Source organism: Epinephelus fuscoguttatus, linkage group LG18 (genome assembly GCF_011397635.1).
Source record: "Epinephelus fuscoguttatus linkage group LG18, E.fuscoguttatus.final_Chr_v1".
Taxonomy (NCBI): domain Eukaryota; kingdom Metazoa; phylum Chordata; class Actinopteri; order Perciformes; family Serranidae; genus Epinephelus; species Epinephelus fuscoguttatus.
Genome location: NC_064769.1, coordinates 28,462,271 through 28,475,302, shown reverse-complemented (window position 1 = coordinate 28,475,302; position 13,032 = coordinate 28,462,271). Strand labels below are relative to the sequence as shown.

Here is a 13,032-nt window from a genome sequence, read left to right as displayed (position 1 = left end):
TTCCCCAAACTGAGGCCTTGTACACATGTACTATATAAAAACACAGCCTATTCAGTACATTTTGGCCTTTACTCCACACAAAAACTGCTTTTTAGGTCACTGAAAACAGACTTTTCCTAAAACTCCGTCCAGGCTGAAGATTTCCAGAAACTATGCATTGATGTGTTGACAGGAAAAACTGAGTTACTGGCTTGGGACATTGAAGTATCTACCATTATCTTTTTGTGAGACAAGTCAAATGAGGGGATATTTCCTGTCCTGGCGGGCATAATGCTGACTCTGATCTTACTAACAAGACTTAGTACATGTTTACACAGAAATGTACAGTTGCTCTTCCACTAAACCGGGGAACAGAGGTGTCAAAATGCAGCACAGGTAGCCTTCCAGTATAAGCTTTTTTCTGGCTTCTGATTGGCCAACATCTTCTTCGTCTTCTACGTCTTCTTTGCATGGCTTTAAGGTTAAGATAATGTCACCACCAGTTGGTTGATCGTGTTTTTGACAGCGCTTCAACTGTGTGCTTGTGTTTTAGTTTGGACAGAGATTTTTTTTTGCAATGTACTTGTGTGAACAGATTTTTTTTTTGAGAAAGAAGGAGGGGTTTTCAAAAATATCCCATGGACTTGGCCTACTGTGGTGTCTTCTAACTAGGGCTATAGTCTCCTGGTCGACTAGTCGATTATTTGGTCGCTATGCTCTCGTCCGACCAAATTCTCATTGGTCGAATAATCGCCGTGTTACTTTCATAAGGAGAAAAGTGCTACATCAACAGCTCTCCAGGATTAATCCATTATTTCCTGCAGCGGGGGACACACACTAAGTTACCTGTGAAAATGTGTTGACAGAAAGTTGGACTCACTCACCCTCACACTCAGCGTCGCAATAGTCTCGCTCACCAGACCTTTCTCAAGAAAAGAAAGGTCTGGCTGGGCCGACTCTCACTTTAAGATTGGAAAAAAAAAATGCCCCGGCTGCTTGTATTTCTTTCAACCAATCAATCGTTCTTGGCGGTGCCACAGCAACAGTGCGCTTGCAAAAATATTGCCGGGGGGAAACAGGTTTTGTTGGTAACACACCCACAAAAATATCACCTACAGGACGCGAACCATGGCAGAAAAATGGCTACATCCCCGCAAGATCAAACACCGCAAAAGTTAGAAAAGGACATTTGTCGACTATGACAACCGGAGATGGTAGGGCAGGACTTCAGCGGGTGGCTCTTTCCGCCCAATGAGAGGCTGATCTATGCAGCGAACTTCCGCCCACTCAGATTAGCGTCATGGTGACGCAGACCTCCTGTCTGTTTCTGTAAGCTGAAACCATTTCCCTCAGTGGAAACGAAGCTTGTATTTACTTGTATTTCACAGATAAGAAACAATAAATTGTGAAGACATTAAAGCCTTCACTAAAATAGCAATCTTAAGTCGTGTGTGTGATTTATCCTTCGGGATTTATCCTGGCTTCATATGAGCAGAGGAAATCTCAGCTCATCACTAGGCGAATGTATACAATGTAAAATGCCATAGGCTGGTGCTAATAACGTTTGCATGTTGTATTTGCTTGGAAAACGTGATTTGTATAAGACAGTTGTTTTGTCGGTGAATGTTGTGAGTTGTAATGGAGCCAAACTGTGTGCCATTACCTTTGTTACATGCTGCTGTTGTCCCTGGCTTTATAGACGAATTCGGCGAGCCACTTGTGTATGCCGCCATCTTGCAGCGGCGCCATTGCTGCGGTGACATGTGTCAGTCATCAATTCATTATGCTGTCATTGTGAACTTACTCTCTACAATGACAGCGTCATGTATAGCTGGATTGATGATGTTAGACGGTGGCCTCTGGTAACTGATGAAGGTATCTTAAATGAGTACCGATATTAATATAGAAATGAATCATTTGTTTTAGTGATAAGCAGGAAAGATTAGAGTAATAGGGAGATAATAGACTGTATTATTAAGTGTGCTGATGTTAGCAAGCTAGCAGCATGACATTTAATCATTATGGACAGGCTATGTGACTAAAAACAACAACAACATGTGTTTGTGTTTTGTTTTAGGTATTCAAGAATATTTTATTGATCGCCTGGCCTCCGATGACCAAAAAAAACGGCAATTACAGGTCTCTGATTGAGGGTCAAAACTACCTGAGCTCCGGATGGGTCCGGCAAATTTTACACCGCCTTTTAGACTAATCACATCATATTGATATATGACGTGATGGTCACGTAGCCTGATTAAATGTCACGCTGCTAGCTTGCTAATGTCAGCACACGTAACGTATGCTAATGTTATATTACACAGTGTTTAATGATACAGTCTATTATCTCCCTATTACTCTAATCTTTCCTGCTTATCGCTCAAACAAATGATTAATTTCTATATTAATATCGGTACTCATTTAGGTTTCCTTCATCAGTTACCGGAGGCCACTGTCTAACATCATCAATCCAGCTATTCATGATGCTGTCATATGGTTCACACTGACAGCATAATGAATTGATGACTGACACATGTCACCGCAGCAATGGCGCCGCCACAAGATGGCGGCATACAAAAATCGCTCGCCAAATTCATCTTTTTTTTTTTCTTTTTTTTTTTGCAAATATGAGTTTTGACAAACACATGACAGAAAATCATTGAACATTGAACAGACCAGGGGTACTAGAGTTCATTGCCAGTCTTTTCAAAACTCAAATTAAATGTACAGTCAGGTTGAGAGTTTTTGCAGCTTTGTTGTTGTTAACACATTCAAGTGTGGTGCCGTACTGCTGGAGTTCAACAATGAAACGACGAAAGCAGGGTTTAGAGCCAGACCATTTTGATTTGTGTATATGACACTTTCCAAGAATAATTAGAAGTTGTATAATGTAGGCAGTGTTGTTCTCCATCCTACTCAAAGTAAAATATAGCATCACATCAAACACAGTAAAATTTACAGTAGTATTCATTTTTCCATTTACAAAGTCTTGCATATCATTCCAAAACTTCTTTGAATGGTGACGATGATAAAACAGATGAAATATTGTTTCTTTGTCAACATTACAGAAAGTACAAGAGTAGTCTATGTTTAAACGAATTCGTCTATATGAGAAGAGGAAAAGATCGCTAGACGCTAGGCTAATTTATACAATGTAAAATGCCATAGACTTGTGCTAATAGCATGTTGTATTGGTGAGGGAAATGTGTCCAGATAAAGACAAGTGTTTGTCTGTCAGTTCTGCGATTTATAGTGAAGCCAATTTGCGTACTTGTGTTTGAAATTGTCTCTATATTTAATGTGTGTTTTGAATCAACTATATAAATAAAGTTTGATTTGAACTAAACTTTACAGCACTTAACACAGTCCTCCACCACTGACTAGTTGGAGGTGTAACTGCAGAGTGACACAGACACACCACTGCAGAAGTAAAAATAACGTGCAGATTTTTTTTCCCCCACGACTAATCGATTAGTTGAAGATGATGTGTGACTTTAGTTGACCAAGATTTTCTTTGGTTGACTACAGCCCTACTTCTAACGACTTATTTTGTTCAACCAGGCCCCCAGGAAGTATGCCGCACTTTGATCCCAATTTGACGTAGTGGCCTGACCGCGTAACTACAAATTCCAGGTCAGTCACATGATGCCACTGGGTCCAAAAATACTGTCCCACAGTCTCGCATTGAGAAAGAGACATCTGTAAATCAGTGGGTCCATTTTTTTGAACGTCACAACCCCACAAAATGACTTTTTTCACTGTCAGGATTTGATTCATTTGGTCCAATAACATTTCAAAGTCTAGAAGAGCTGCTCATTTAAAAAATTTTATCCATATTCAAGTTAGCGGTGTACTAAACTGGAAGTAGCCAGTTCAGCCAGCAGAAGTAAGCCACTTGTAGCGGGCTTGGTCTATGGGCCCAATGATCCAGAAGATTCGAGCAATTTTACACCCATGAAGTTGAACTTTTTTAGCTTCATGTGCTACTGAGCAACATTTGTAGGAATTAATGACGCCCTGTCTCCATGCTGTATCGTCTTTATACATCCATTTACCCAATAGTCCAAAAGCCAATGACACAAATAAGAGAAAGAGCAGCCAATCCTCACATTCATAATGGCTTCTGAAACAAATACTTAATCATCAAAATAGAAGCTTGTCACTTTGCCATGTGATATGTGTTTTCTTCTTCTTTTGGACACACTGGAATGCAGATGTAGAGATGCTGGTGGCTTCTCCTGTTTCACAACTTAACAATGAATAACAACCCTGTCCTGACATACAGGCTCAGGTTTATATCAACTTTCAGGGCTCAATGAACACACAAAACAAGGGGAGATAAGTTCTTTCCTCGATCCATGGCAGAGGTGCAATTAAGTAAAAGAGGTGAGGTATCAGTAGAGATCAGACACTGTACAAAAGCAAAGTGAAAAGCCAGTGAACAGTTAATTCACTATGAGCTATGCAACACACCCAAGACACAAAGGAGGCCACCCATAAGCAAAGAACAACAGCTTTACTGCTGGGTGACACGACAAAGCCTCAAGCCTGACACAAGAACACCTCGGCCTAAAACGCTGTAACGTGAAACTCATTTTAACTAAAGCCGAACAAATGTTTGTTACAGTGCGAAACTGTGAGTCATGATAGAGGCTCTGATGGGCACAAAGTTGATAATGATTGCAGAGATTTAAACTTAGACAATGAAAAGAAGTACCAGATGTCTTACTTCATAGCAGTGGGCCCCAAAAGGGCAAAACAGATGGCCGACCATGGCAAGGCCTGAAGCCAGCAGCCCTGCACACTTTAGCCCTTTTTACACGGAGATCATGCTATAGGGCCGCTGCGCTGTCTGTTCTTCATGTCACCTTTGCTTTTTTACACAGAACCAAACAGCTGCAGCATCTTGCCACTCCTGCATGTGATTGACTGCATCCCAATATCCCAGAATCAAAAGAGGCGTGATGGGCATGACATGAAACACAACATGTCAGCTGTGCTTAATAAACAGTAACAATGGCATAACATGCCCGTAACAACCTTTAACTGTCTCTATCATATGGCAGCTGATCTCTTCCTCTGTTTGGGGATTGTGCACATTTTCTAGTACATTTTCAAGTGCTGTTCTTCTCTGAGTTAGCTGCTAACTGCTTCCAGCTACTACGTAGTTATCTCCCACAGTGGGTCACACACATAACATGACGTCAAAATGTCACACCCGTGCCGCCCATGATCCCGTCCTGCTGGCTGTCCCATCAGGGTATATGCAGGAATCCTGAGGTGAATTTCAATATCTTTTTAAGACTTTTTTAAGACCTTCCCAAAAAACCTTAAGACCGCATTGCCACTTCAAGCTGTCGTTAGCAACAACGCATCTTTAACTTACTAAACAGTTGTAGTTTGCAATTAAATCTATGGAGCACAAACATACAACAGAACTCAGATAAGATGAGAAGGAATAAAGCTTGAAAGTAACTGAAATTACAATATTACACCAATATCAAAACTCAAGACATGTGCCTCAGTTCATTTGTTTTGCCTTCCATCAACTTGCATTTCCCCATTTTTATTGTCTTTGGCTCCTCTGTTTGGCGCCTGGACGTGCACCGTTGCATGATGTCGCACAGGTACACGCACGGCCCTGAGTGGCAGTCCGAGTGTGCCTACCTACACATCGTTGTTTGTAATAGTTGCGAGGAGGAAAATAAATCATACATTCATGGATACTTTCTGTCAAAGCTTATATGCCAAGAAAATGTAAGACTTTTTAATACTTTTTAAGGGCCTTAATTTTCCAACATTTGATTTATCAACTTTTAATACTTTTTAAGATCCCGTGGACACCCTGCCCATTTATACAGGCATCATTTTGGCCCTGTTATTACCTTTGTTCATGGGCGAGGCGAGACCACTCTGTCCCCCCCAATTCTGCGACTGTAACGTATACACAGAAAGGTGAGACGGTATAACCATATTCCTACCTTGAACAGGCTGTGTATCTGTGTATCTGTCTATCTGTTCATCCACTACTTTGGTTCAACCTGAAATATCTCAACTATTTGATGGATTGCCATGACATTTTGCTAAAGACAGTCATGGTCCCATATAGGAATGTCATCGGTTAACCATTAATCTGTTAACGGCTAAGAACATTTTTGACAGGTTATGCATGTTGGACTACAGGTTAACTCTACTCTTCAGTTTACTGCACTATGCATCACTCGAGTCTGGTTGGGGGAAGCTAAAGTTAGCTAGTGGCGCCGCTCATTTGGCTATTACTGCTTGTAATGCCGTCCCAATCCAACAGCATTGCTGTGGAGACATCAGACCCAAACACCAGCAGGTCCTTCCTCTCTCGCTATGTGCTTCAGCCTTCCTTCATCCAGGGTGAGGGCCTGAGTAAGTACTCCACTTTGTACCCACATTTTTACTTCCATGGATACACCATATCACAGCAACCTGATGCAACCAAAGTGTCTTGGCTGAAAAAGACTATGTCTCCAAAGCACTCTAGCACCCCCAGCTTGGCATTTACAGAGTAGCTCCTGGCATTTTTAGCTGGGAAAAAGATGTTTTGTTGGAGACAGGGCTTTATAAAAGCAACACCATGGATTATCCAACCAATGAGAATTGGGTCAGACAAGAACTTTCTGACCAACCGACCAGAGGGTGTCAGCCCTTGTGGTTTGACATCTACGAGATGGATTGGCACAACAGTTTGTAAACATGTATGATTTCCAGACGATGTACCCCAATGACTTTGGCGATCCCCTTGATTTTCTCCCCCGCCACTATCATCAATGGGCACAATATTACTATACTATATTACTATATTACTGAATTGCAGAACAAATCTCAAGCACTTTTTGCACAGAGATCGTGCTACAGGGCAGCTACGAAGTCCCTTCTTTATGCTGCCTTTGCATCTTTACACAAAACCAAACAACAGCAGCATCATGCCGCTCCGGTGTGTGATTTTAGATCACATGCCAGCATCACAGAAGCAAAAGAGGCGTGATATGAAACACAACAGCGCCGGCCTGGAGTGTGACATAAAACATATGCATTGGCAGCAGTTTATAAACAATAAAAATGGCATAATATGGCCAGTTTCTGTAATGTAAGTGAAACGTTCAGATTTCTGTGAAGGTTTAACATCCCCAAAGAACGAAACTTTATATTTATGGTCATCCCATGACTTGGATAGTGAAAGCAACATCCATCAACAGAGGAAACGGAAAATGGAAAAGGAGTACCCACACAAGAAGGATGAAAATCACAAAAGGTAGCGTATGTTTTTGATTGACACATCATGGCTGATAAGATGCAAATGGGAAACGAAAGCAGGTATCTGTGTCCTGGTTTTCAAAAGTCTATGTTTCCACTGTCCACACTAAAACCCCGGAACTTTCAAACTAAAATGGTGTGTGTTTAAAGGGATCAGAAACTCAGGACTAGTGTAGAAGTTAACAGTAGCAAAAGTTATGTTTCAAAACAAAAACGGATTAGTGTTCAGCCTTGATGGTATGTGAGTTACCAGGTGAGCTATCAGGGCATCCCACAGGACCAAATTTTAGTTTTAACTCTACTACTGGTGAAGTACTAGAAAAGCAATGTCATCAGTATGTTATTTTTACCCCTTTCAAATTTAAAGTTGTGATGAACACTGAATGTTTACCACTCTAAAGGGCTACTTGATGGGGATTTCATACCTTTAATCTTTCGTGCCAAGGTTGTCAACAGTGCAGTTGCTGAACAGGTCTTTTTGTTGTTGTTTTAAGACGAAGACCATGACACGAGTACAGTTGCGAGTATTTGTTAGTTATGGGACACTTGCCTCATTCGACTCTATGGCCTATGTTCATGTTTTCATCAGTTTTGTGACTATACTGATTGGGGATGTCCCCAATCCCAGTCTGAAGTCATTTAATATTAGGCATCTGCCAATGGCAATCCGATGCTTATATCTGGCACGGCTGTAGCCTACTTGAACCTTGTTTCTCACAACTTCCTTGATTTAAATAGCCCACTAAAGGTCCTGGATCAAATCTATAGTCGATAAGGTGAAATCAGTCAGCGCCAATGTAAATGAGAGGCTACTACCTGAATTTTTTAACACAGGCCATACCAGTATTTATGAATGTTTTGCTCATCCCCAGACTGTGATGCACTGCCTTCCATATCATTCACTCACGCTTTTTAGTCCACTGAATTGCAATACCAAAGAATAACTGGTAAGTGGTAAGCTAACTGGTCTCAATGAGAGTAATGACAGACACAGCACAGTGCTGATCTCTTATGGTGAAATGAGCTATAGATTGGATTATTTTCTTTACCCAATCGCAGTTAACTGGTTGTTTTGTAGGGTTGTGCAGTGTGCATAGGTTGCACGCAAACCCCTGCCTCCATCAGAGATGAATTCTTGATACAAGTGCAGGACACCTCGTTATGCGGTGCCCTCTCAGCTCGTAATGCCTTCCATCAATATAACAATGTGAAACTATAATCTTAACAGTGACATACAAGTACTGATTTTTAGAAACTTTGAAAGAAACCTACATAGAAGATAACAAATGCAATTCTTATGTGAAATGAAGTTTTCCCCTAACCCTTTGGGATCAAGCAAACTGCATCATATCAATCATTCTTCATGCAGGGTTCTGTTTAATGAGTGGCACATGATCATCTACATGACAGTCTGCAATTACACGAAAATATTTGTGATAGTTGTCGGTTTCTTTCAAGAAGTCGTGTGTCAGTCAGCACCATCATACCCGTACAATACTCGGGAGACGCCTGAGAGGAAATGACATCAGATGAGTGGAATCTATCACAAGGCCAATAATGACCATTTCACCTCAACTACAGGAGCCCAAAGCCCTACTTGCACATTCAAGCCTCTTCTCGTGCTATGTTTCCTGTCTCAATGCGCTCATGATCTGAATGCTGAATGAAACACACACACACACACACGCTGTACGGTACACTGAGGGACCAGGAAATGAAAAACACCTGTCCTACATAGTGCAAAACTTTAAAGAACCCTGCATATTCTTTAAGTTAAAATATGATAAGTACTAGTACGGCAAATTGCTTCATATGCATGGTAGAGTGTTGTCAAACATTAAAGATAGTACTGTAAATTTACTGTGAAAGAACTTGCTGTTAATGTGCTGCTAATCAGGCTCTGGGGAGCGGACTGCTATCTTTGTGGACAATGCAAATGAAGTCTGTTCAAACGGTCACACAGGAAAGCGTCTCTCACTTTCTTTGTAGTTTCAAGAAGTGAAATACTTAACACTTAAACCTCAGTGGCTAGCAAACATTTTAACTTTTGTGATGGCTGATTAACATAAACAGCATGCCTTGACACAAATTCTCTGCATCGAGCATTTGCCAGCAAAGGGCAGCAACGAAGTGAAGCATACTGCTCAATGATAAGGCTGACATTGATTCAGAGGCCTAATTGTATGCATGTATGCATTAAGAGGCAGGCAGACTGTTAGAAGGGTAGATAGATAGATAGATAGATAGATAGATAGATAGATAGATAGATAGATAGATTAACATGCTGGGCAATTCATCCTCAGTCTACCAACTCATTCATTTACTGACCAATCAGTTCAGCGGGACTCATCATCACACACTGTCAACAATTTGCATTGAGCTAATATTTTGGTAGCGAATAGTTCCAGTGAAAACTGATGACTGTGGGGTCTGTTTATTTCTGGGACAGGGTTACTAAGAACACATGTAGCTGCATTTTTTAATGCTTAAGTGAAAATCCATTTGCCTCCATTGTGGTGGTAGAAAGAGTCTTAAAACTGGGAAATGAGCTAGCATTTTCACACTTCCTGTTCCCTCATTTTGAAGTCAATGGGTTCATTGAATTAGTTGTTGGTCAAATAAGGTCTGTGGTTAACACAAGCTTGAGAGATTTTTTACATTTTGTTCTACGACGTGAAATGTGTCAGTAAATACTCCTTACAAACTGAGGATGGTGAGGTCTGTTTATTTCAGGGACAGGGTTTCTAAAAACGCATGATGCTTCAGTGAAAATCCATTCGCCTCCATTGTGGTGGTGGAATGAGTCCTACAACCGAGAAATGAGTTAGCATTTTCGCACTTCCTCTTGCCTCGTTTTGAAGTCAATGGGTTCTTTGAATTAGTTATTGGTTAAATACGGTCAGCGGTTAACACAAGACCTACAAACATCAGTAAATATCCCACTCATCAATCTGAATCTTTAAGCAGTTGCTAATAAGTGGCTAAATGAAACTACAGAACATTGTCACGCCCAACACGGCTTCACAGCCTCCTTGTGGTTGTGATGTTGACATCATACGACCATAGTGAAAGTCATTGATAACCTCGTGTTAGCTTTTTTCTTCTGGCAATTGCATGTATGCTTCAAAAAATCATAAAAGTGGTGTTCAAATGACAGTCTTCAATAATCTTAAATCCAATGGATCCATTGGCTTTTGGTCAAAGGAACCAGGGTGGTGTTAACTTCCGAGCTGGCCTACAAATAAACGCCATCCCTGCAGCACTGTATTATCTACAAATATAAACAGATAAAACCAAGACTATCTACATGGCTAGAATACTGCTCAAGGTGTGTGGAGAAATGGGGAAATGTGCTTTTTAATTGGGTGAACTGACCCTTTAAAACCACCTATTGCATCTATGTGTCAAAGTCATCAACATATCAAACAAGGCAAAGTTGTGAATGCAAAAGGAAGTGGCTGCACAGCTCGGTGCCCCACACCTTTTCTTTTTCACTCTACTACACTTCATGATACTCCCAACACTGCTGAGCAGATAATCTCAACGCAGCTCGAGCGACCTCTGTCGACCAGGACCGGATGTTATCTCTCCAAAAGAAAAAAAAGAAAAAGAAACAAAGACTGGAGGACTGATAGATTTGCACACTTGTGTGTCATTGTAGCCAAGTGATCAGTTTATCTACTCCATCTCTACTGATGAAACCTCAATAAAACAACAATGCAACTTGATACAGCCTGCTCTGGACTGCTTTATACCGACTGAAAGCCATGATCACAACTGCAGATAGCTAACAAAGACATGCCTGCACCAGAGGAATAATTCCTGTGAAAAGTTTAATGTGTAGCAATGATAATGCAAAGAGCATCAAATCCGGTTTGAGAGCTGGCGCCATATGTTTACAGTGGGAGGTGGTAGGCAGCAGTGCCACTGTTGCCTTCATTTGACTGCATCAATTATCATGTAGCTAACAGGCTGCACAGCATAAAGGAGGATAACACAATCTGCCAACCGCTTATACGTGTTGTTACAAATAAGATGAAGACCAGCCTCTGTCGTTGAAAGAAGATTTTACCCTCGGGAATCAGTTTTTGTGGGGATATGAGAAAGTGTGCCCTGTCTGCTAACTAGCACGGTTGCTAACAGCTAGCTAAACAGCAGTGTACAAATTAGCCGCCAGTGAGCCGGTGACAGACAATACGGCTACAAACACGAATAACACGGGCTTCAAAGGTATGCATTATCTATCTGCAGTTTATTTTGAACCGCTAAAGCTGGACAGAAGCAGGACACTGACGTGAGCCAGAACCATGGATAACTAAAGCCAGGGTTAAGGAGACAACGCGCCAGAACTCATCATTCAGGTTCCGGGGCGCAGCATCTTCCTGCACATTCAGTTGCCCTCCGGTCCAGCACAAAAGCAAGAGACTGCGGGCTGGCAGCGGGCACTTTACGACAAAACGACACCCCGGCACCGACAATCCGCCCGTTAACAAGCGGGTTTCTGGCTGCCGGGCCGGAACACATTTTCCAATGCCCGGAAAACAATGTGAAAGTAAAAACAAGCTTGGCGTAGATAACGCTCACACACTCACCTCGGGTCCAACCGAAGCCATGGTGCCTGGACGTAAACTCCGCCCACCCGCGGTTACGTCACATATATTGATTTGCAGACGGTGTACTAATACCACACCTGGGATTGTCATTGTCAATAAAAATAACAATAATAACAACTCTCAGATGATAAGACTACAGATAAGAAAACTATGTGGTAAAAGCACCCAACACACTGAAAATGATTCATCCAAATATTAGATTTTACCAATAAAACGAGTCAAAATGTCTGCTATTAACTCCCATTAATATAAATGCTAGCTGGGCTTTTCTGAGTAGGGACACACTTTTTAGTCTTTCACTTCTATTTTACCACAATTATTTTTCTTTACTAGTAACCAAGCTGTTACATTACACTCAAAACTGTGAAAAATATATAACTAATTGTGGGCTGTAAAACTAAACAGTCAGTGTTGGGGAGTAAATCTGTTGTTTGTTTGTTTTTTAAATGACAGATAAACTGTTTTAATCCCCATTAGCTGTGCCTTAAATGGTCCACCTTTGAAAACATACATTGAACTTAACAGCCCACACAAATGTTTGACAGCATACATTAAGTAGAGTCAACCCAGATTAACACATTGGAGAACATACATTAGATATACCTGTAAACGTAAGACATCTACATACTACTAATAGGATGTTGAGAAAGACGGAGGCAGTGACAAAGACATCCAAACAAGAAAAGGAAAATCAAGACCAATTTGGAACTCAAAGTGCGCCCCCCACAAAAACCACACTCCGCAATTTCAATTCAAACGTCAAGTCCGTCTTTTTTTATGGGGCAGAAACATGGAGGACCACAAAAGTCACCACCAACAAATTGCAAGCCTTTCTTTCTTTTTCTTTTGATGGTTTTTTTTTTTTTTTTTCAGGAACAAAGTTACAGTTACCAACTGACAAGACAAAATCAAATCAAGAAAAAAGTAAAATTGAAATGGACACTATGTACAATGACAGGACAATAGAAAGTGGAAAAGAAAATAATAATAACAATAATAAATGAATCAATAAAATACATAATGCAATAATCGGAGATACAGGGAGAGACAAAGGGTAGCATCAAGGCTCATAAATCATGCCAAGTCAAGCTCCAATGCAGGGAAATTAGTCAACCTGGTGTGCTGGGAGATTTTCCATATACAATAAAAATGATTG

At 41.0% G+C, this 13,032-nt stretch overlaps 1 protein-coding gene across 1 annotated transcript in view; it reads right to left on the bottom strand.

Annotated features, from left to right (window-relative positions):
* The window catches only part of ehmt1b (euchromatic histone-lysine N-methyltransferase 1b), a 41,764-nt gene extending 29,869 nt beyond the window's left edge, over window positions 1-11,895 (bottom strand). The window contains exon 1 of the mRNA XM_049604362.1: window positions 11,856-11,895. Coding sequence (XP_049460319.1) covers window positions 11,856-11,876 — 21 coding nt within the window. The 5' untranslated portion in view covers window positions 11,877-11,895. The remainder of the gene's footprint in view (window positions 1-11,855) is intronic.
* Window positions 11,896-13,032: the final 1,137 nt, after the last annotated feature.